The 25228-nt window shown below is 39.5% G+C and overlaps 2 protein-coding genes and 1 long non-coding RNA gene across 3 annotated transcripts; 2 read left to right on the top strand and 1 right to left on the bottom strand.

The window, feature by feature from the left end:
* The first annotated feature begins 6675 nt into the window (after positions 1–6675).
* On the top strand, positions 6676–18004 carry si:ch211-213d14.1 (uncharacterized protein C11orf53 homolog). The gene is made up of 5 exons (XM_037268225.1): positions 6676–6849; positions 9461–9561; positions 12841–12880; positions 13395–13690; positions 17461–18004. Exons 1-5 carry the CDS (start codon positions 6840–6842, stop codon positions 17878–17880), a joined length of 867 nt encoding a protein of 288 aa, XP_037124120.1. The 5' UTR covers positions 6676–6839; the 3' UTR covers positions 17881–18004.
* A 1610-nt stretch (positions 18005–19614) lies between these two features.
* On the top strand, positions 19615–24811 carry colca2 (colorectal cancer associated 2). Its single transcript, XM_037267898.1, has 5 exons — positions 19615–20455; positions 22089–22189; positions 22442–22493; positions 23043–23353; positions 24272–24811. Exons 1-5 carry the CDS (start codon positions 20449–20451, stop codon positions 24620–24622), a joined length of 822 nt encoding a protein of 273 aa, XP_037123793.1. The 5' UTR covers positions 19615–20448; the 3' UTR covers positions 24623–24811.
* Positions 19693–22069, bottom strand: LOC119132536. Its single transcript, XR_005099896.1, has 2 exons — positions 21544–22069; positions 19693–20508 (listed from the first exon to the last, which is right to left on the bottom strand). It is a non-coding gene; the product is annotated as an uncharacterized LOC119132536 (long non-coding RNA).
* Positions 24812–25228: the final 417 nt, after the last annotated feature.

Below are 25228 nucleotides of genomic sequence, written 5' to 3'. Positions count from 1 at the left end.
GTTTGCATGTTCTCCCTGTGCCCGCGTGGGTTATCTCCGGGCACTCCGGTTTCCTCCCACATCCCAAAAACATGCTTTGTAGGCCGATTGAGCACTCTAAATTGCCCTTAGGCGTGAGTGCGAGCGCGAATGGTTGTTCGTCTCTGCGTGCCCTGTGACTGGCTGGCAAGTAGTTCAGGGTGTCCCCCGCCTACTGCCCGATGACTGCTGGGATAGGCTCCAGCAGGCCTGAGACCCCTGTGGATAAGTGGTATAGAAAATGGATGGATTTCCAATTTTGCTGACAACTTGCAATACCGCTACGGACCACTAGTGGGCCGCGGACCACCGGTTGACAATTCCTGACTTATACACTGGTGCATTTAAGGTGCAGGTATTATTTTTGTCCACTTGGGGTCGCCATCCTCACCTTCTACATTCTAGTATCTGAGACATTGAATGTTTGTGACTTTAAAAGGCCTGTTGAGTGAATGAGTAAGTGTTGAATATGGAAGTGAACGAATGAAGGTAGTGTAGTTGCACAGCCGCTGTGTGTAGAGGGCAGGGTAAGCAAGTCCGGTCCTAGTGAGCCACTGTCCTGCCTGTTTTTCAGTTCTCCCCGCTGCAGCACACATATTCAAATAATACAAAATACCCAAAAGATTGGTGATGCACAGAAATGATGATTTTTTGCAGAGTAAGCTTCACAACAATTAGCCATTTATCAATCAGATTTCTCTGTGTAAAAACAAAAAATAATCCGAACATCCAATCCAATTTGTAGATATTTCTTTTTTTTTTTTCTTTTTTGTCATCTTAGAGTTGGAGAATAATAATAAAGGATGTGTTCTGCTCATTACTAAGGCCTCTGGTGCCAGTCATTTTCCACTGTCTGAATGTTTAACACATCAGGGTGGACTTTATTTTCAGGGTCTCTTAAAATCCTGAATACTGGGTGGCCAGGTGGATGAATGCACCCAGCATTGATTTTACTGCCGGTGTTGTGCTCGATTTGGTTCCCCAGTGAGGATTTGTTTCCCCTGCCGCGGGAAAATTCCATCCAATGACAGCGAAACTGTTAAAGGTGCATTGCCAATATTCCTGAAATGAGTGAAAAGCTGATATTTATCGTGACACTGTAGTTACATTTGTTTTGCAGAAAATGGCAACATTCCGTGGGCTGTACTGCTGTTATTAATCGTTGTACAAAAATCATGTGGACCACTGTGCTGCCAAATCACAAACGCTTTCCCTTTTTTCATTTCTCTTTTGATTGTCCGAGCTCATGCAACGGTGATGTCAATGTGAGCAGACAACGCTGGAATAAACATTTATGTTACCCCACTCAGCAAAATATATTTTCCAGGGCTTCAGAAGAATTCGAAGTATTGCTCTCAACTATGTCAGCGTACAATGATTTCCAAGAGAGAGCAAGCAAGGGAGGCTCAAACACACACTCGCATTCCATTATGTAATCTAGTTTTATGAGAATAATCCCTATTTGTCCGTGATCGGCATAGGAACAGTGGAGAACTGACTTCACAACAGCTTCTTCGTCTTTGCCAGACACAATACTCTGTCCCTTGGAAAATTCCAGTCACTAATCCAAGATCCGTTTGCTTTGATAAGAAACATATTATTCCCAATTATGGTAGAGAAATAACATTCGGGCCCTTTTTCTAAAATAGGCTTTAAATTCCAAACATGATTAACTTTTCAACATATTGTTGGAAATGAAGTAAAATGGGACTGTACAACTCAGAATAAAATATTTGCACACAACTACGATACTTGCAGAAGGATTTTAGTCTTAATCTGGAGTATTGTTTCCTTTTATATTTTGTTCTAATTGCTAACAATTACCTTTTATTCAACTCCTTACTTTTACCTCCTGACATCATTCAAGTTCAATGGTGAGGCTTTTTTTTCCTCACATAATGGAATGGGTGGATATATAAAAAACTGATGCTGGCTAATCAAAGTATCGTTAGTTGTTTCTGTCGATCAATTTGTGTGACCAAACCCATTTTGTGATAAATTATGACCAGGCAGTATCTGGGATGAGTGAAAGCTGTGGAACAAAGCTAATCAAAAGGACATTTAAGAACCCCTCCTGCTTGTAGATTTTCCACATTTGTTTTCACCATTCTCCCTAAATTTAGATTGTAATTTACAGTTTCTGTATATGTACATAATATGACTCTAAACTCTCCAGGACTTGTAAGGGCCACTCGTCACTGCTACTACATTAAGTTGTCTTTTACTACCATCTAATGGACAAAATGTGGAAGCGCTCTCCTGACAGAAACATACCTTAAGAGGGTTACCATGGCACATCTTATAAATCCACCACATTATACTGTACAAGACACAGTGGTCACTAAAGTACTCATACCTCAGCAAAAGTACAGATACAAACTCAAGTAAAAGTAGAGGTACTAATTCAACTCATGTACTTAGTAGGCTACAGGCTATGTCGTTACTTATGTACAATGGCAAAAAGTAAAAAAAATATTAAAACCCCACCCACTGCCCAATTAAATATAATGCCCATGTTGGCAGCTATGGACAATGGAGGGAAAAATTGGCACACAAGTATTGCAAGTATTCATTTGCAATGTACTGCAACTGCGAAGGAGGTGGCGTGGGGTCACTGGACATGCTTTCAAAATACAATGTTTCCCTAAGTCCTTAAGGACTTAAGAATTCTTAAGTGGTGAGCTGACTCTCAACAGAATTAGCTAATGACTACTACTGAGAAAATACACCTTATATGACCTTACATGAAACAACACATTTGCCAGAATCATTCTTGGAGGCGACAACATTAAACAGTTCAATCAGGCCCCAAATGGGAAATACAGTCTCCTGCATCTGGTTCACAGAGGTGGACATTCCGTCCCAGGGACAGAATGATCCGTCCGGTGCGAGGATCAAGCATGTTAAAAAAAATAAAACAAAAGGATGGACCAAGTGGGGCCAGAAGTGGGGTTTTATTCGTCGTTTTAATCATCCCTATTCGGGTCAAGTGCAGACTAAACTCCCAGTCAGTCCAGCGGACTCCATCGGTACACTAACATGGAAGTCTGCTAAAAATAGGGTTTTCCATTTCCACCGAACATGGAAACATGCTCCTTTGTCTCGCTTGATAATCCGACAATACAATACATTCAGACCGAATGTATGTGATAATTAGAAATAAAACGACTTTTTTTTATGCAGGAGGTGGAAAAAGGAGACTCAAGTGATATAAAGTGTCACTGCAGTTTTCATCCGTCCGCCCGTCCGTCCCTCCGCCTGTCCGTCCGTCCATCCAACCACTTTTCCTCACCAGGTACACTAGCCCAAGGCACAAATAGACAGATAACCATTCATGCTCACAACCACAGCTATGGGCAATTTGGAGTGCTCAATAGGCCTACCATGCATTTTTTTTGGGATGTGGGAGGAAACCGGAATACCCGGAGGAACCCCATGAGAAGAACATGAAAACTCCACACAGGAAGGCCGGAACCAGAATCGAACCGACAATCTCACCACTGTGAGGCGAACATCTAACCAGTGCCCCACTGTGCCAATTTGCAGTTTTTCGTTGCGCACATTTTTTTTATGATAATCCATAAGTGGGTGTCCGGACATGGTGTCGCACTGGTTAGCACATTGCCTCCAGTTCAGAGTCGGTGGTTTCAATGCCAGCCCCGGCCTTCCTGTGTGGGGTTTACATGTTGTTCCCGTGCCTAAATGGGTATCCTCCCACATGGTAGGCTGATTGAGCGCTCCAAATTACCCATAAGTGTGAGTCTAGGTTTGTGAATGGTTGTTTGTCTGTGTGCGCTGTGAATGGGCCCCTGCTTACTGCCTGAAGTTAGCTGGGATAGGCTTCAGCCCGCCTGCAACATTCATGAGGAGAAGCGGTTCAGAAAAGTTAATTGAGCCCATAAAAGCCCGTAAGTTAAGTGGAGGTGAATAGTAAATTAGCCAGCTGTTTTTCATGTATTATGAAACGTCTTTTCCCTCAGATGTTTGGCTACTTATAATAAGTCTTTCTAGTATTATTCTACTAAATTTTATGATGATAACGAGGACAGCAAAAGGCACTTCAGAGTGATATTGACTCTTTTACTATTTTAATGTTTTTAAGTGGTTAAGCAAGTGTAATGTTATGCACAGTTTGAACATAAACACTAAGCTTAAATGAAGGTAAATTTAAAATAAATGGAACCTTCCTGTGCTATAGCTGTTGCTTTTTAAAAAAAATAAAAAACTGTGTTTGATTAAAAGACAATGCTTGATATGCTTTTTATTGCATGCACTCAGGGCTTCATAGTCTACCTGCAATGTGGGCTCTGCATCTCTCGTCCCCAAAACTAATTTTGTTGATCGGTAGTTGTATTCATATTTACTCTCTGGTTTATGCCAATTTTAATTGCATTTAATTTCATTAATTTCTCTCACAACAAAAGCCCAACAACACGAGATTCATACTCCAGCTATTTGTGAGAGGCGATGCCTCACTTTGCCGCCCTGAGCCATGTTCTAGGTACTCAAATAGCTGTTCCAATGATTTGTATAAAACAGTTTGAGCAAACGAAAAAGCAAATGAGCCTTGTGTTGATTTGAGTTATGAGGAAATGGGACAGCTGGTGGCCTGGTAGGAATGATGCTCCCATCTGACTCTTTCGTTTTTACCTGGATAAACCTGATCTAACTCAGTGTTAAGTTCAGTCAAGCAACTACCAAACTCAGGGTGTATTCAGACCAGAAAAGTCCTTGTTTGGTCCGGACCAAAAGCGCCCGCGACCCCCGTGGGGATAAGTGGTACAGAAAATTGATGGATGGATGGATGGATGGATGGATGGATGGATGGATGGATGGATGGATGGATGGATGGATGGATGGATAATAATAATAATAATAATAATAATAATAATAATAATAATAATATGCAAGATAAATTAAGGGTTAGGTCCATCAACAAGTGGATTTTTTTTCTGGAACGTCAAATATATATAGATATATACATATAGTATATACACTACAGTTTGGGGTAATTTAGTGTTTTCCAAGAAAACTAGCATAATTGCACAAGGGTTTTCAAGATTTTTCAAAGGTTGTCTAATCATCCATTAGCCTTCTAACACAATTAGCAAACACAATGGACCATTGGAAATGAGCCTTTATACACGTATGGAGATATTCCATTGAGAACCAGACGATTGCAGCTTGAATAGTCATATACCACATTAACAATGTATAGTGTATTCCTGATTAGTTTAAAGTTATCCTCATTGAAAAATAGCAATTTTATTTTAAAAATAAGGACATTTCTAAGTGACCCCAAACTTTAGTTTTTTATCTTCGTCAGAATGGGAACGTATAGATTTGCTGCCCAGTAAAAAAAAAAAAGGCGCTAAATATCGTTGAAATGTAGTTCCATAACTTAAAGACCCAAAGGCAAGGTAATTCCCAAAGGCGCTAAATATCGTTGAAATGTAGTTCCATAACTTAAAGACCCAAAGGCAAGGTAATTCCCAAAGACTAACTGGAAAAGCCCAATATATTTTAGGCTCATGCTGAGAATCAGCAACAGCCAGTAGAGAGAGCAGAGCAGTGGAGTCCCCCAGCCTCAGGTATTGTTGTGAGTCAGGGTTGTTTGATAGATTGTTGTACAGAAAAGCAACTTGTACGTAACGGAACTGCAGACTTATCTTTAAAGTCTAAAAGATTCTTCCTGGTCTACAAGCTTTGTTGTAAAGAAGCCAACCCTGTACAGTAGCTGGCAACAGTTTTACACAAACTCAATAATGATCATAAAGTTAGTTCTTTTCTAAATGGTTATAATTTAATAGCGATTCTTGTCACACAATTTCTCAGTTACAAAGTTTGCAAGACCATAATCACAAACACTGCTTAGCACTCTCTCTCTCTCTCTCTCTCTCTCTCTCTCTCTCTCTCTCTCTCGTTCTCTCTCCCTATATGTCTGTCTGTCCATCTGTTTGTCCATCTGTCTGTCTGTCTCTCAATCAGTCAGTCCATCCGGCTATCCATCCATCCGGCGATTGATCGATCGACCGAGAGATAGATATAGATAATTATTGCTTCCAAATCCACACTTGATGGCTTTAGGTCTGTCTTCTTTCTGGAGCTTTGGTTTGGTTTGTCTTGAGATTCAAATCTTAAGCGTGTCTGTTGTATAAATGTGTATTTTGTGCGCTGAACCTTTTTCCATATTTTCTTTCTTGCACCTCTCAGCCCAATCCTATGTGACATGGCCATAAAAGAGCGTTAAAATCCGTGTGACATGGTTCATGTAATTTTTTTATTAGTTTGTTTATTTGACAGGGACAGTGTACATCAATGAACATTTCTGTAGATGCACCTGAATTAGCCAATGGACTATTTTTCATCTGTTGGCAAGGTTTGTGAAGTGTCTTGCCCAAGGACACAATGACACGTGGCTCAGACAGAAATGGGCTCAAACTGCCGACCATCCGGTTTCTGAACATCCCACTCTACTGCCTGAGCCACGGCCGTCATTTACAGAACGTATGGTCAAATGCCGACCTCACTGCCATGTACACAATGTTTGTAACGCAGAATCTTGAATGTGGATGCAAATAGTCCATAAAACGTCCTTACCAAATATTTGCATTTAAACAAATAGGTTTTAAAAAGCTCACACTTCACATCTGCAGTGATGAAGTATGGTGGCATGTTCCGTGACGTGATTAAAGCTCTCACGGAGGCACACCACTCACGATGGTGCTCAACATTGGTATTCAGTTACCGTAGACAAATACAGCAGAAGAATAGAGAGGGCTACCTGTGTGTATGTGTGTGTCAGACTGAACAACAACATCATGGACACTGGTAAGCAACTTCTACTTCTATTATATGTATGTGATTTGTTTTCCTTTTCTTTGACGAAATGTACTTTTTAAACTTTTCCAAATATTCAGGTCTGAATAATTTGTGTTATTTCTATCATTTTGTATTGGTTATAGGTTTTGTAATAATCTAATCTACGTATCGTAAAAAATGATGTCCCTCATGCATGCATTTTTTTTTTCTTCAAATAATCAGAATTATATTTTCTCCATTAAAACTCCATATGTGGGGCTTTTCTAAAATATTGTGCACAATGTTAGATCTAATGAATTACTAATGTCATTAAAATCTTTCTGTCATTGAAAACACTACGAATAGGTACCACCATCTACTCCATATTTAATATTCAAGTTCCAACAATGTGTGTAATCTTTATCAAATTGAAGTTTTAATTAAATGTAATGCCATGCAAAAATCAGTTGTCATACCCGCGCCCCATTTGCACTGACCAATTTCCAAGACATTTATACATGATTCTCAAAGAGTTAGGATGAGTTCCACCAACGAGGTTAAATTGAATCTAGGATTAGCTCTTATCAGAGATTAGTAAAACTAAATTTAAAAAGAGTTAGGTTCTTAAAGTTAACCAGATTTCTGACAACATTTAAAATTTAAAATCAAGTTTTTTGAAATTTCTCCCAAATTTCTCCCAATTTAATCTGAGTTCAACCAAATGTATTGGGATTATTGTAGGTATTGTAATTAAATTAAAAACTTAATTAAGCAGGGCGGCATGGTGGCGTACTAGTTAGCACGTCCGCCTCACAGTTCAGAGGTGCATGGTTTGATTCAGATTCCGGCCTTCCTGTGTGGAGTGTGCATGTTACCCCCCGTGCCTGCGTGGGTTTTCACCTGGTGCCCCGTTTTTTTTCCGCATTCCAAAAACCGATTTACCACTCCAAATTGTCCGTACGTGGTTGTGAGTGTGTTTTCAAGTGTGAATGGTTGCTCATCTATATGTGTGACATATTGGCTGGCGACAAGTTCTCAGTGTCCCCCACCTACTGCCCAAAGTCAGCTGAGAGAGGTTCCATCACACCCGTTACCCTCGTGAGGATAGGCAGTTCGGAAAATGGATGGATGGATTTAATTATGCAATTAAATATACTGGATACTCTGTTACACTACTGTCAAGTCCCAAGGGGTAATGTCCATCCATCCATCCATTTTCTGAACCGCTTAGTCCCCACGGGGGTCGCGGGAGTGCCGGAGCCTATCCCAGCCGTCATCGGGCAGTAGGCGGGGGACACCCTGAACCGGTTGCCAGCCAATCGCAGGGCATACAGGGACAAACAACCATTTGCACACGCACTCACACCTAGGGACAATTAGGAGTCTTCAATCGGCCTACCAAGCATGTTTTTGGGATGTGGGAGGAAACCGGAGTGCCCGGAGAAAACCCACGCGGGCCCGGGGAGAACATGCAAACTCCACACAGGGAGGGCCGGAGGTGGAATCGAACCCGCACCCTCCTAACTGTGAGGCGGACGTGCCACCCAAGGGGTAATGTTTTATTTAAAATTATTTTTATCATTATTGTTATTATTATTATTAAACATTACAGCCCATATCTCAGAGCGGCCGGCATTTGATTTGCGAGTATAGCGAAAGAATGTAGCGAAAGTTGTATTTTCCTCAAAGTTCATTTGAGGTTGCAAAGACATTTGTATCCAGACACTGTGGGTTTGACACTTTTTCTTGTCGCCATCAAATTTTGAGAGCCCTAATGAGGGAGTGGCGTTTGACCTTCACCACTCCATGAGATGTGAGCATGGACATTTAGGATATGGGCTATTGTTGCTAGCTAGTTTCCTAACGTTTCTTGTTAACTTGATTGGCTGCCAGAATAGCTCGGCAGAGAAGCTAAAACTTTTCCTCCTTTGACAATAACTTGTTGACCGAATGGAGCAAAGAAAATAAAAGACAAGAAAACAGACAACAGCAGGGCAAAAAAAGAAACATACTGTGTGGCAACAAGTGTATGACAGTTATAACAGATCGAGAAACAAGATGCTGGAAAACTTAAAAACAATGGCCACAGTTGTAGCATTGGTGGTACAACGACATTTCTGTCACTGTCATGTATGACAGTTACTCCAGTCTTCAAGTTCAGCTCCAGAACTGTTTACTTGATAAACCAGTATCTCACTATTTTTTTTTAAAATAAATTTCAAGTGGCTTATGCCTGTCCATCATTTCGCTTGTTTTAGCTTCATACACCAAAAAGTGCAATTAATTAAAGTTAAACCATCCCAACTGTCTGTGTAAAAATTCTTGATCACAGTTGAAATTGTAGTTTAAAGTTCTGGTGCAACAGGATTAAACAATAAAGCGAAATTTAAAGGGAGGTTTAAACTTAATCTGTTTTATTTTCAAACTAGATTTAAACTTTGGTGCAACAAAATAATTCAATGTACTTAAACCTGCTTGGTGCAATCTGGCCTTATTCCTTCCACAGCTAAAACTATGATACATTCAAATCAACACATTTGTAGCAATAATCATTACTGTGTATGAAGGTGCAATATCAGAGACATCAAAACCACTTTTGCATTTGTACCATGTTTAATCACACTATTTTATTACCTTACAGAATATTCAAAGAGAGTGTACCAGGGCGTCCGAGTCAAGCACACAGTCAAAGACCTGTTGGCAGAGAAACGATCTCGACAGACACATGGCCCAAGATACAGTGTAAGTACAACATTTTAAAAAGCATTTTGCTTTCGTCCCTTCCCGTCTCTCCCCACCTTTTTTTCTTCCTGACCAAACTTCACAACCACAGTTGACATTCTGCTGGTGGCCCTTTAAAAAGCTCCCCTTCTGTTGATGTTCAAGCTGCTTATGTGCACGAACCCATCCATGGTTAATCTATTGTCTATCTTGTAACCCCCCCACCCCGCCACCAGCTTTCTTTGCTTAGAAAAACTGTCATGCCCTTGCAAAGCCAATCTGTAAATAGCTAAGCATGGTGCTGAGAGGATAACAAAAGAGCACTCATACAATGCTAGCAATGGTGATGGCCATGCTTTCCAAAAACCTTCTGTCGGGTGGAGGAGGGAACTGGTGGACGGATGTCATAGAGAGAGAGCGAAAAGCTCGTGAAGGAGGCTGTCTATGCAAAGTTAGAGCCATACACACCTGCAGGCCTGCATTGTCCGTGGCCTTGCACAGGCCACAGACAAGCTCTCTATTGTTGCCTCACAACAACACACATTCTCACTGGCAGTCAGGCGTAGCTTTAGACATGGACATGCACGAGCAAGACAATGTTGGTGCAGGACAGCGTTTGCTTTTATGTTGAAGTCAGACAATCATAAAATGAATATGCCTTTTATTTACGTATATGAATTAGGGAAGGGCAAGCAAGGTTTGGCATGTGGTTTGGACCCCTGCCTCACAGTTCTGAGTCCAGTTCTTGAATTGTATTGAGGGTGTTTCACTTTCTCTCACATTAAAAAGGATTTTTTATAGGTTAACCAAAGACTGTTAATTGCATATACTGAAGCTATGGATGTAGTAAGTGTGAATAGTTGCCGCTCCAAGTTGTATCCCACCTATTGCTCAATGTTAAGTGTAAATGGCTCCAGCCCACCCGGGACCCTAAACAGTATAAGCAGTGGGAAATGGTTGGATGGATATGACACACAAACAATTCGCTGTATCTCAGAGGGAACAGTTAAATCTATGCTGAGGACAAATGAATAAAGCACACTTACGTTGAAATTGAACTAATATTCATCTGAAAAGTGATTGAATTTTCTCCAAAGCTGAAGCAAGGTATAATTGTGGACTGTGAACTAAGGGTGGGCAAAATGAAAAGTGAAAATAGATGTCTTCTACATTTGACACACCCCAGACATTAGTTGTTAACAACCTTGCCAAAGAATTTTAAGAAATGTTCAGTATATGAAATGTTTTTTTTAATTTTTTTAAATCTCCCCCACAAAAAAGAAAAAATATATACTTTTTTTACCTTTTGAATCATCATGCCATTAAGTGTATAACTTAACTTCAAAATAAAATATTGTCTAATCATATTAGTGTACTGAGGTGGCATGGTGGAGCACTGGTTAGCACGTCTGCTTCACAGTTAGGAGGGTGTGGGTTCGATTTCACCTCTGGCCCTCCCTGAGTGAAGTTTGCATGTTCTCCCCGTGCCCGTGGGGGTTTTCTCCCGGCACTCCAGTTTCCTCCCACCTCCCTTGGTAGGCCGATTGAGAACTCCAAATTGCCCATTGAGTGCGAGTGCGGATGATTGTTCATCTCTGTGTGCCCTGCGATTGGCTGGCAACCGGTTCAGGGTGTCCCCTGCCTACTGCCCGATAACTACTGGGATAGGCTCCATTACGCCTGCGACAAGCTATGTAGAAAATGGATGGATAGATATTAGTGTACTGACGAGTTTGTACAAGATGGTAACTGATCAATGTTACTGTGATAATATTACACTACCACCATGACCACTTTTCAATCAATATTTAGTACACTACAGCCGATGATTTTTGCTTGCTTGTACAGTTTATCATGCATGTAGCCAACATAGTGCTCTGTTTATTGTAAGTTTTAACAATTTCATCTTTCATTCTCTAACTGCCACAGGTGGTCCTAGGCATTTACTGTACTAGGAGCTTTAAAAGGTGGTTAGGGCGTTTTAATATATTGCATGCTTTTATACTACGGCCAAAGAGCAAGCCAACATATGCGTGTGTTCGTTTGTGATGGTATTTTGTCTCCAGTTCAGTGGCTTTTCATTACACTGTTTACTTTTATGTTTACAAAAGGTGATGCACAGAGGGCTGCTAAAGCCATCCATCAATGCCTTTATGTCCATTTATGCCATCCCTTATTCTTGAGAATAGAAGGCTATCGAGAGTGCAGCACAAACTACTGACTACACAGTGAATTGTCTACTGTTTGGAAAGGGGACAGACTATTGTTGGTAACTTTATGCATGTTGTCTTCCAAAATACACCATAACAGCAAACAATCACAAATTAATGATGCAATATAAAATGATTAAGAACAAAATTATTAATAGAATTATTAACTCAATTATTAATAACTAAATAATCATAAATCTCTGCTTTTTAAGATAGCATTGTTTGCATTAGTTGTGTTTTCCAAAGAAAGGATGGCATGTAACCAGACAGCCACTCACGCAGTCTGAACTTAAACATGTTGATTTCCATACACAGCCTTCAGAGATGCACTGAGCCGTACCTGGGGCATAAGAGGAAGTCTTAGCATTGGCAAATCACATTCAAATTCTGTCCTCAAAATTTGCTTGCCTCACAGCCTACATGTGCTTAATATTATCGACTCTTTCATGTTGGCAGTATGCAAACAGGAGAGCTTATCTCTTGTCTTTCGCCCCACATGCTGCTAAACTCAGTCTTTCAGGTCTTAAAAGGCCTAGATATTTCATATAATATCTATTACAATCAAAGCTCAAATTTAAACGACTAAACGGGATTCGTCAAAACTTGTCAATTGAATTCCTTACCTTATTTCAATGCAGTTTTCATATTGAGCAAATGTACGAATGTAACAAATGACTGTAAAATGTGACAAATGTAGTGGCATATTAGATCCAGCTTGAGATTTGGGGAGCAGTTTTCAGTCACCTACTGTACTTTTTCCCTATTTCTTATTGCCTTATTTAAAAAAAATTAATTCCTTTTTGCTTATTGACTAGCTCAATTTTGCATGTTGAGCAGTCAAATTTAGAACATTTTCCGATTCCAACAGAGGAAATGATACTCACTCTGCTGTGACAATAACTCATATTCTTTCATTTCTCTTGATTGTCTTAAAGCTATTTGTGGACCTTGATTGTCATTCTGTGTGTGTGTTCATTTCAACTGAGTTATTTACCTGGTACAAAAAATACCTGTGACATTATTTGCTTTCAAAAGTAAAAACAAAAAATGCATTTTAATGTCATTCATGGATCATTTTTTTCCTTAACAGAGTGGTTCAACAACTCCACCTTCTTTCATTCAAATGTCAGGTGAGTTATCCACTCTGAGAAAAACACAACTTGAATGAATTAATGTTTAAATGGATTGTTTACTTTACAAACTTTTCGAAATATTAAGATCGCAAGAATCATGTTGTTCGTTATTATCATTATAGTTGCATTACTGTGCCATTCTGATTGATTTCTAATGCGACATTTCTCATTAAGCTAAATGACTAGAACAGAAATATAACATGACTAGCTGGCGGCCAGTCCAGGATGCCCTGACTTTTTCTCAACATCCATGATAGGCTCCATCTCACTTGGAGCCCTAATAAGAACAAGTGGTAGAGAAAATGGATGGATGGAAAAAAATAGAACCACTTGTATAAAACGAGAAATGTAGTTCTACAAGTACCTATTAAAAACTACAATGGCAAACATATTGCTAAATTAGTATGTATTGCAAATTAGTAGAGTATCATCATATTTCCAGAGTGGACTCCGTTAATAACAGTCTGTTTGATTGGATTGTTTTACTAACCACTTCCCTTCTTCCCTACAGGATCTCATATGTTACCCAGTTACTACAGCATGAGGCGGCCTTGTATATCGGATTCGGACATTAGTCCATCTACCAAGCAGTTTTCACCAGATGTGTACCCGTCTACCTTTGGAGGCAGACCACTGGGCTGTGAGACCTCAAGCTTCTCTCTCATTGACACCTACTATCCTGACACTTTCAGTGAATACCGCAACACCACCACCACCTTCTCCGGCTCTGGGGGATCTTTTCTCCCTTCTTCGGCCCTATCTTCGCTTTTGCCACCCTTCAGTGGAGAGTCATCACATGTATATATGGTAGGAATCTTTGCGTGTGCGTTTGTGTGTGCGCGTGGCTGTTAAAAAAAAAAATCTGAGAATTTGCCAATATAGCGCCAATTTGACAAAAATAGAACCATGCCTCCTAGTAGACTGACTATCAAGCGGTGGTTCAATGCAGCGCGACCGCCGTGGGGACAAGCGGTATAGAAAATGGATGGATGCAGAGGCGTAGCCAGGAATTTTTCCAGTAGGGGCGCACGTCCACAGGAAAAGAAATCGAACATCACCCACGCCGTTCACTGATCGCTAAAACAACATCCGGGTCCGGGAAGCAAACGGTGAATGGATAACATCGCGCACATAGAATAGCGCAAGCACATTCGCGCAAGACCGAAAGAAAAAAACGGCATGAAAATGAAGAATCGAAAAAGCTCGATTTTTTTCAACCGGGGCGCAGGGAGTCCTAACCGGGGCGCCGCCCCGGCTCGCCCCGGCTTGGCTACGCCTCTGGATGGATGGATGGTAATAATAAATTGCAAACAATATCTATTTTTTAAAAGTAAAGACGATTTGTAATTTTTGTATTGACACAAAGATCGACTTTGTGTCAATACACAATTTGTCTTTGTGGGCCACATAAAATAATGTGACGGGCCGTATCTGGCCCCCGGGCCTTGGCTTTAATACCATTAATTAGAGAGATACGGCATAAGAGGCGTGACATGAATGGTTGAAAAGTTAGTTAGAAAACAGATACCAGTATGTACAGTTGAACAATTCGAAATCATTATCAATTGAAGCTCACTCATCGAATGCCTCAAGGGTCTATGCTAGGACCTAAATTATTCATATTGTATATGAACGATATCCACAGTGGCTCAAAACTACTTAAAAGTTTTCCATTCGCCGATGACACAACACTACCGTTTTTGAGAGAATCTGAAACATCTGACTACTGTGAAAAATAAATTTCTTAAAAAAGTCTCAAAAATACTTGAAAGTGTCCTATTTGCCAATGACATAATTCTACTGTTCCAGAGAACATCTGAAACAGCTTCTGACTACTGTGAGAAATAAATTGAACACATTAAAAATGGTTTGATCTTAACAATTAACTTAAACAAAACAAAGTGTATTATCTTTGGCACTAGGCAAACCAAACACCAAGTCAAAATTATGGTAAACTTAACTGACATAGAAAGAGTAGCCTGTATGAAAATAAATTATTAGAGTAGTAACTGATGCAAAATTATGTTGGAAGTCTCATATAGAAAAAGTTAAAAGAAAACAGTCAAACATCATTGGGATCCTATACAAAACAACAATACACATTATATTGTTCCTTATTACTACTGTTGTAGCCTTAATTTCCTCTCCGCACAGTTAAGACAAGACATGATCCACATTCAAATATAGCAAAACGCTCCCACAGACATAAAATATTTGTTCGAGTTTGTTGACTTTGGTCAATGTACCGCTTTCTTTCCATTGTCCTGGCTCCGTGTAGGTGTGCATGGGGTCGTACGTATGTGATATGTTGTGTGGGTGTACAAATCTGTAAATCTAAATAATAAGTGTCACTAACAATTCAACAAACCCTATTGGATCTGGTATTTACACAGTCACTTAAGGTTGTGCTTTATGCACATAGTAGGTGTCACCTCACGGATGAGTTGCGTTCACGTTAGAAGTCGCATTGGGTTAATGTGAACGAGTATGTGAAATGATCAAATTTAGTAAAGGATCTGAATTGGGCATCAAGCCTTGCAATATGAATGTAGCCAGAGGGAGGACCGTGGGTGATATGCCTGTTTCGTTTAAGTGTACTGAACTTAGAATCAGTTCATTTAAAAAAAAAATGGTTCTAAAGATTCCTTCACCAAAAAAGTCATATTATCTCCATGGGAATTAAAAAAAAACTCAATAGAGAAAGGGCAAAGATAAGTAGTAAGAGTGGTCGTCTCATAACCCCGAGCATGTGGATTCGTCTCCCAGCCCCTGTCGAAATATCCGCCGCCCCAGTTGCTCCTGATGCTGTGTCATCAGTAAGTAGAAGACATGTTAGTATGAAGTGCTTTGAGTGCCTTGTAAGTGGAAAAGTGCTATGAAAGTAAAAGCCCCAAGCCAAAGTCTGCATTCCGCCATGGTGGACAGCAGCACCACGATTTTCATCTGCACTTTTGTGCTCAACCTCCTCATGTTATTGCAATTAGTATAAATGTATTTGTTCATTATTAACAAAAACATTGCAGCTATAATGTGTCTGTGTGCATCTACACTACCGTTCAAAAGTTTGGGGTCACAAAATTGTTTGGGTGACCCCAAACTTTTGAACGGTAGTGTAAATATTATTATAATAAAATATTATGAATTAAATATTATAAATTATATCTTATATTTGTATATGATTATATATAATCTATGAATATAAGTATACATATATATTATAAGATTTTTTACACAGAAGATTATATATATAATCTATAAATAATTATCTAAATAAATATATACACTACCGTTCAAACGTTTGGGGTCACCCAAACAATTTTGTGACCCCAAACTTTTGAACGGTAGTGTATATATTGATTATTCATGTAAATATAGTATAAATCTTGATCTAAATCTACATACTATGTGCTTCTTTTCATTTGATTTGCATTCATTGTTACGAGATAGTTGGATAAACGAATGCCAATGATCCTTGAAGGGGGACAAACAGCGAATCACAAAATTCCTGGCTCAATGACTACATGTGTACCAATTGCAATACACTTACTTAGTCATCTGTGGGAATGCTAGAAGTCGTTTATGATGACATTGTGCTTGCACCACAATGCTGTGTGAAGTGAAATCCATTATAACCAATGAGAGCATTGTAACGGAAGTCTCTTACTGGATGTTTCTAATATATTCGTTACCCCATGAGAGATTTCAGAAAGATGGATATGTACTGTCATGTTGGACACTTGGAAAATAGTCACGTGATATTTGCAGAAAAATACAAGCCCAGATGCGCTGTTTTGTTCAGTCAGTCAGTCAGTCAGTCAGTCAGTCAGTCAGTCAGTCAGTCAGTCAGTCAGTCAGTCATTTCAATCAGTCAGTCTGTCATTTCAATTCATTCATTCATTCATTCATTCATTCATTCATTCATTCATTCGGTCATTCTGTCATTCATTCATGCATTCATTACTGTTGTTGGTTCATGACGATCACACCAGAACTGGGAAGTTGAATAACAAAATATTAAAAAACAAGAACTGGGGTATGCATCATCAAACTGCAACCACTACCTTTTTTTTCTTTCGTCTTCCATTGCACGAGTTCCCCTGACTGCAAGTCGATGCGGTAGACCATTGGAATTACAAACTCTCACCCCTCAGTCAGTGGGGCAGAGCTAACTGAATTGTTTGGCGGAGGTGGTCGGAACGGCCATTTAGACGTTCATTCTGGGTAAACAGTGTGTTGTTGAGCCACAGAAGCTCAGTCAGCATTCTAATTGTACATTAAAGACAATTATAACTTAACTTACTTAAGAAATGTAATGTATGGGATTCTAAAATAAATAAATCAAATTGAAGCGACTTTAATATGCATCTTTTGAACAATTAGTGATTATTTTTTGCACCACTAGATAGAGGGATCCTGCATGCCACTAGTGCTGCTTGTACTACACTGTGAGAATCCATATATCCATTTCCTGAATCACTTATCCCTACAGAACGAGCCAAAAGTGACTCCCGTGCTGATGTGGACCCACCAGCGCCTGAGGGGAAATATTGACCTTAATCTTGTTCTCTCACCCTCAGAGAGACTCGTGGGAGCAGTCGATTCCAGAGCCAGTTCCTCAGGTAGACGCTCTCTGTCCAGACAACTTGGCTTCAGTCAGCATCCCATCTTCCATGCCCAGCCCAGAATCCCAAGGGAGCCCCTCGCAGCCAAGCCAAGGCTCATCCGTGGCCCCTGGTTCCAGCAGCCAGTCCTACACTCTGCACGCCCTTGAGGATGTGCACTACCACCTGTTATCCTCCAGCAACCCCTACTCAGCTCCGACCTCCTCCTTCCCCTGTCCCCCCTACATGAACAGCGACTTGGCATCCAAGATTGTCACAGAGGAGCCAGCAGACAGCCATACTAGTCTCCCTCTCAATTTGGAGGCTCACACATCCTGGGATAAGGATGATGGCGTGAGCTCCTGGTCACCCTATGAGCTCAGGAAGGTCTACTGACTGGCTCCCATATGTCTGAGTTTGAGGTTGTTTTTTTAAGGAGAAACGGTCTGTGACACAGATCGGGGAGGAGTGGATGGACCTTATCTTGGTTGGATGTCATCAAGCACCACCGCGAGGAATTCGAAACTCCACAAAGTAAAACAACTACAAACAATAATTCTTCAACATTTCAATTGTCCAAGGAATAACGTATTTGTTGTGGAGAATATTCAACAAGATTAAAAATTAAAAACCTTAAGGGTCCTACAGGGGATACTCATTTTAAATTAATCTAAAGGTAATCTTCTCCAGTCATTCATTAATTCATTCATTCATGCATTGAGTATATAAATGAAATATGATCCTTGACAGTAAATAAATGAAATATCATGCTACAGAATTTGTTGCTACTTGAGACAAGATAATAGTTATACTGGCATTCTCATCGCATGAGTCAACCAATCAAATGTTCTGAATTGAAGAGGCCCTCCAGCTTTGGGCAATATCTCTCGCAACTGTCCAACATCGCCATTTGCTTTTCCAGTGCAAGAGCCCTCATGTTGTTGCAACTTTAATCACTGAAGATCAGTGACTTTTTTTTCTATTAACTTTCTGCATATTCCTGTCTGAGATGTTTTTCATTGATTGACGTCACTGAATATAAAAACGCATGTTTGGGGGTTTGTTGGGACCTTGAAATATATAAAATTTTGTGTGATGCATATCTATGTACAGAATATGATCATAAAACTACAAAGATATTCGACATGTTCAGTAGTTCAATACAAGTCATTTATATATATATATATATATATATATATATATATATATATATATATGTGTGTATACAGACAGACAGACAGACAGACAGATGATATATAGTGAGTTTGATGGTTTTCCTGATGTTTAATAAAACATATTTCACTTTAATGGCAGTTAATGAAAGAGAAATACCTCAACAAAAGTATTTGCATCAGTTATTTGTGATAAAATTTTCTCTGAAGCCAGATAAGGGAAACATGCCTATTAATAAAAAAAATAGCTCATATTTTTTGGGTGATTTGGATTGACTGAAGATTTACAAGACACTGCATCATCATAATATCATTGCGGATGACGTTTTATTAAATAAAACTGGGCAGATTGAAAAGAGGGAAAAGAAAATCTATTTGAGGATGGGTTGAAGGAAAGATGACGTTCTCATCTTTTACCACTATGGGGCGACATTTCATCGCCTAAACTTAGCGAGTGGGCGATGGTCCCTGCATGAAAAAGGACAGTACTGTGCATTACATTAACGAAATGCCGAAAACAAGTAAATGCATTATTGTATGCAAAGTGCAAATCACACCCCACCCCCACAATATAATACAATTAAATATTGCCGTTACACATAGAATAATAATAACAACAGTATTTTACAGCATCCAAGTGTGAAGACCGTTTGATTTCTCCTCCAATACATTACTGCTGACAACCACTACTATGAGTAATGTTGGTAAAAATACAATAATAATAATAATAAAATTACATACGAAATTCCAAACGTGCTTTGGTTGCTACTATATTATATTCATCTTGAGCTTATGGCAAGGATTGTTTGTCTATAAGCATTTTGCTTAATATAAATGAGGAAAAGGTAAGTTACGCCATGACATAATGTATAAATATGTATTATTGGATGATGAAATATTTTTCTTTCTCTAGTTTTCAAAACCCAAAAAATGTACAGCAACGAGTAAATGAAAAAAGTTTATTTGAACTGAGTCAACATGTCCTTCATTTTTATTAATCTTTTAGTAGTTGGTTAATAAATAAAAACATAAACAATCAAGAAAAAACATAATGATATGTTTTAATTACAGAGATTGATTGCGTAACGCTTCAGCCATCATAAGTGGACTTGTTTCTGCACTTTCTGCACTTGCTGAAGGCCCGTGGATCCAAAGATGGCTACTGCCCTTTGCCACGCCCACCCAAGTCCCACTTTTATCACAGTTTTTCAGTATTAAAGCCTTAAATGTGCCCGATCGTGGTAATGACTTGTTGGCTGAGCCCTATTAATATCCGATAACGTATTAAAATAAAATTGTGGTGTTTAAATTGCGCACAAAACGCACTGTGCCGAAGTGCTTAATGAGGGGTGTGTGCTGCTGTCATCTTGCAAAAGGACGATAAATGAATAAAAATACCGTTTATTTTTGATCAAAATATAAAATAAAGTCATGATATATTAAAAGTGTACATATAGACTGCACTAATTTAGTGAATTTTGCTGAAAAATCGATTTAACTCGGTTGCCTCTGAATATTCAAATCGAAAGTAACGCGCAATCAAATCATTGTCAAATCATTGAGTTCTAGGGGTTTTAAATAGTAGGCATGGAGGGAGAAAATCCCAAACTAATATGTTCCCAGCTATATAACAATATTGTTGTATGCCCTGACGCTGCTCTAACAGATTTGTGTTGATATTTTTGGAGACTTTTGTACAATTTTCGTTCTTGGTCATTGTGCTGAGGCAGAAAAGGACATTGAGGAGCCCCACGGGTCTTCATCAGGGAAACTTTTCATCATCTCTGTCGTCATGTCTGGTGAGTTTGGAGAAGAATTTTCACCAAGTCCAATCCATTTGTACCCTTTTCTCCTGGAAAACACAAAAGAGAACACCAGTGAAGCTTGAAATGAAAAGTAAAGCATTCAGGAAACCATGCGCGGGTGTGTTTTCCCTTTCACTTCGCAACAGCTAATTTCGTTCAAAGTTGGACATATTGCCAAGTTAACAAAAGATAACACATATTTACATTTTGATACCACCTATATTTCTGAGTTCAGCAGGGGAGTCTTTTTTATTCAAATTACCCTGTGCTGCCTCTTACTAATCTTATCATTTATTTAGTTGTTTTTATTATGTGTTATCTTGCGTTTTCAGAGCACAATATAGTTTTTTTTTTCAACGGGCTATCGAAAAAAGAACTAACATTTGGACAGTTTTCTTTCTTTGTCTTATGGTGTTGTGTAACAGGCGATTATGACTAAACGAGTTACAGTGGGCTGTGTCTGCCGTTTAATTTTGGCTCTCCATTTGCCACGTTTAAGACAAATCATGGACTAGCATTTAGATGCATGAATATTTATCAGATGGTGTTCCTCGTTTTCTGATTAGCGCCTTATCAATTCGGCATTCCTGACTATTCTGAGCCTTTGGGCATAAATCAGCCGCTTATCTGCAACGATTTCCATTGGATCCTTATTCCCATTCAGAGGAATTTAAGACACATCTCGCTAACAGAAACTGTGCAGGTTGATTTGAATATATAGTAACAGAGATCGGAGATGGCAATTTGACTACACGCAGCACAGACATCATAATAAAATAAGAAAACAACAAAAAACAAAATAAGATCACAACTTTACTATCAAATTCTGAAGAGTTGAGTTTTCTCACAAACATTTTCATTGCTTTTCCACAAATGGAAGGAGATTATTCGACTCGATTAAGCAACACTCCCCCCTCCACCCCAAATCTGTATTTTACGCAAACGCGGCGCGATTTTCTACAGTATCAACGATCCGGAATGAATGAAACACATTTACACCTCAGATCGATGTCCGCCATTTCAATCCATTACACATAAGAGCATATATGTACACTTACAGTCGCATAATTTCAACATCTTACCGACATTTTCTTGTTTGGGTGAGGTGGTTGAAAGAGCGCGTCGAGCAGTGGAGTGAAAGCTGCGTGCACTCGCTCCGTGGTCGGAAGTTTCAATAATAGCTGGAAAGGGGCGCGTTGACCGGGGAAGAGCGTACGGGGCTCACCGGAATATAGCATGTGACGGTGCGCGCTTTTACGCGTTTAAACGCACGATGAAAACCGGAAAAGAACTTGCTGAATAAAAGCAAATGTGCAAAATTATTATTATTTTTTTTTCCATGCGTAAAATACGTGCACCTTTCCAAATACCTTCACGCTATATGAACTTTAATGCTGTATGTCACATGTTTTTTGTGTGAGAGAAAAATGTGTTCTTCACACATGAGCGCACAATAAATCAGAAACAAACAAATACTTAATATATTTAAAAGAGATTTTTTTTCCGGGATTTCCGAGGATGGGGTTCAGTTGTTGGGGGGAGGCTGGGAGCCGAGCGGATGTTTGTTATTGTCCACTATTAGGCAAACAGGAGTGTCCTAGCCCTAACCCTAACCCCCCCATTGCAGATAAGCCCCGGGTGTACCAAGGAGTGAGGGTTAAGACCACAGTCAAAGAGCTCCTGCAGAGGCACAGAGCCCGCGAGGCCAACTGTAAAAAAGTGAAAACGGTAATTCCACTCTCAGCAAATATTAGTCATGTCACTGTATTGCTTGTAATCCGTATCAAGGGTCGCTAACAGAAATATACTTTATATGCAAATTAATGAGTGCCCTCCCAGCAAAACACACTCAAACAATGTTATGTACACATATACTGGCACTGCACATGTAATTCTGATCACACTTTGAAGACAAAACAGATTTCGAAAAATGCTTCTGCCATCCCCCTGTTTAAATGTTGCATTTTCTCTGGTATATAGCTATCCCAACACTGCGTGGATCTTCAGGCTTTATGTGCGTCACCTCTTCCAAGTAAGTCTCCACAGTCGTATCAAACCATTGCAAAAGCAGACAATACAACTGGAAGTGCGCCGTACTCCTATTTATAAATGTTGGCTACATTTTTTTGTCCGCTGGTGATGCCGTGACATCACTCTCTTAAATTATGGGCCCAGTCAAATGTTTCCTTGTTAATTAGTAGATGCTCTACCTGTCAAAAAGAGGTGGGAGAGAATTCTGCATCTGGGCATTCAATTACGTACTGGTTGTGAAAGGGTCTAAAGTTACAATTTAAGCCTTTTTGTATTTATAGCAAAGTGTTTCAGATGGACCTACGATTATTTACAGCCCCTCTTTGATTTTTAACCCTTTCAAGAGCACTAGAAAATATAGGGTTAGCAGCATTGACTCGCAATTTTTTGGGGAGGGTGAGAATGTGCCCCTCCCACTAATTAGATGAACTTACTCGTTAAACTTGAAGGTTTTTCCATTTCCATGTCACTGTTTCATGGTGGAATGTTGGACTTTTTTTAAATTCACAACTTGCAAGTTTATTTATTTAGTTATTTATTCTAAACGCAGGTCGCTATGTGGATGCCACCGCCGCCTCCATCGTGGACCCCGGTACTTGCAGCTCGACCGCCGTGCAGCTTCGCCCCGCCTCCTTCACAGTCCCCGACAACGGGTGCAGCATTCAGGCACGGGGGAACAGCTTTACGTGCAGCCAGCAGTCGTTTGGGGACACGATTATGTCTCCTGACTGCTACAATGGAAGCAACATGATCAACGACAGTGATGGTTGCTACAACAGCTCCCTTCCTCTCCCTCCGTCCTTGCCGCTGCACTGGAGTCACGGCTTTGCCTTGGACTCAGACAACTATGGCCCCGGGCTGGTACGTTTGCACAGCAGACTTATTGTTCATCGTAAAACCTCGAAAATACTACTATTGGTAGTATGAATAATGCATCTTATGCTTATGATTTTGACTAACTGCGTCTTAAAAAAAAAAAACAACAACTCAAAAATCAGTCTTAAAATATACAACAGGCCAATCAGACCGCTGGCCAGTTTAACTAAGTACTGCAAGTCCCAGAATGCACCGCGGCACACCAGCTATTTCCAAGACTACCACACACCTCTCTCCTGCAGCTCAACTAATTTGATGAACAAAATAAAGGGGCAATTTGAAACAAGTTATTTTGTGCATTAGCTCAGATAATTGTCTGAACAACTATAATTTCTTTGTCTTCCAAATGTACATTGTACATGTACACTACAACAGGCGTCACAAACATTTTTAATCAGTTTGATAGGATTCTGAAAAAAAATGGTCCAATTAGATTACCTTTCATTGCTGTTAATAATAATAATTAATTATATTATTAATAATTATTGATTAATATTAATAATGATGACTCGTAAATGTCAAGAAACTATGATTACGTTAGAACTGTGTAAACTCTTTGTAATCCAAGTCATTGTAACCCACAAAATTGCCTTGATGCAGCATATGCAGACTGAACATGTTAGCAATTTCTCAAAATAATAATATCATAGTTAATTTTATTATTATTCTGACCATTCAGAAAGGTCCATCCTAAAACATGCGTAGAATACAGAGTTTTTAGACATATCTGACGATTACGCTTGCTTGTGTGAAATTGTTGTAAAATAACTGAATTGCAGTTTAAAGATGGAAATGAGCCGCTGTATTTGCAAACTGCATTTTCCCTTGTAATTATCATATTTGTTTTTGTGGTTTTGAATACTGGAATCTCATTATTCACTAAACTGCAATCATCTCTTTTAGGCTCCCTGCTCCTCACCAGAGTCAGTAAAGCTGTGCAGCCCAGTGGATCACAACAGCTACTCGCCGCAGGATTCTTTCTCATCTTCCTCTTCCTCCTGCTACGATTCGCCCACCAGGATGGAGTGCAACTTCATTAGCTACTCCTCAGAGCACTACCACAACCAGCACTGCACCCTTCAGGACTGTTACTGCCTGCCTCAGTGCTGGGCCGACCCACAGGAGAGCTTCTGCGCTACTGAATACTCGCCTTACTTCCCTTCCACAGACTATGCATACCCTTGCCTCATGGAAGAGAATTATTTCAAGAGCAATATTGCAATGAGCACTGAAATGTGTTATAATGTTTTATGATGACAAGTTTATTGCTTTTCAAGCACCTGGTAAGGATCTGCTTGTAACTCTAAGCGAGGGTGGCATGGATATGATAAATGGATAATCGATGGATGAAGTGGCTGAATTTATCAGACTTTTTTAAATTCCTCAGATTTATTTTCATACTCATGACAAGTTTGCTTTTTTAATAAAATATTACAACACTCATTATGTGCTCCCAATTGTCCTATACATTATATAGAACCTTTCAAGTGAAACTATGTTTGATGTGATCTTAGTAAAATTTTAGGTGCTCACAGCAGTGCAGGTAATGCTACTAATTCCACATCATAGTCTAGAGAAATATATGTATAATCTGGACCTATAGGTAAGATTTGTGTGTATAAATTTTAAACCCTTCCATTTTCAATACCATTTGTTTTCTTAGGGTTGTAGGACAAGTTGGAGCCTATACCATCTTACCTTGGGGAAGAAGTGAGGTCAGAGGTAAAGCCATCATTTTATATGTGTGTGTGGGTTTGAGTGTTGTAGGAGGATGCTACTCTCCACAGTGGCTACAGAACTAAATGGCCAAACTGTCAAACTCGGTTTGATGTAAAACACAATGACCGTAAAGCATAAGAA

The sequence above is a fragment of the Syngnathus acus genome, chromosome 13, assembly GCF_901709675.1.
Source record: "Syngnathus acus chromosome 13, fSynAcu1.2, whole genome shotgun sequence".
NCBI classification, from domain to species: domain Eukaryota; kingdom Metazoa; phylum Chordata; class Actinopteri; order Syngnathiformes; family Syngnathidae; genus Syngnathus; species Syngnathus acus.
This window is presented reverse-complemented; position numbering and strand designations above follow the sequence as displayed.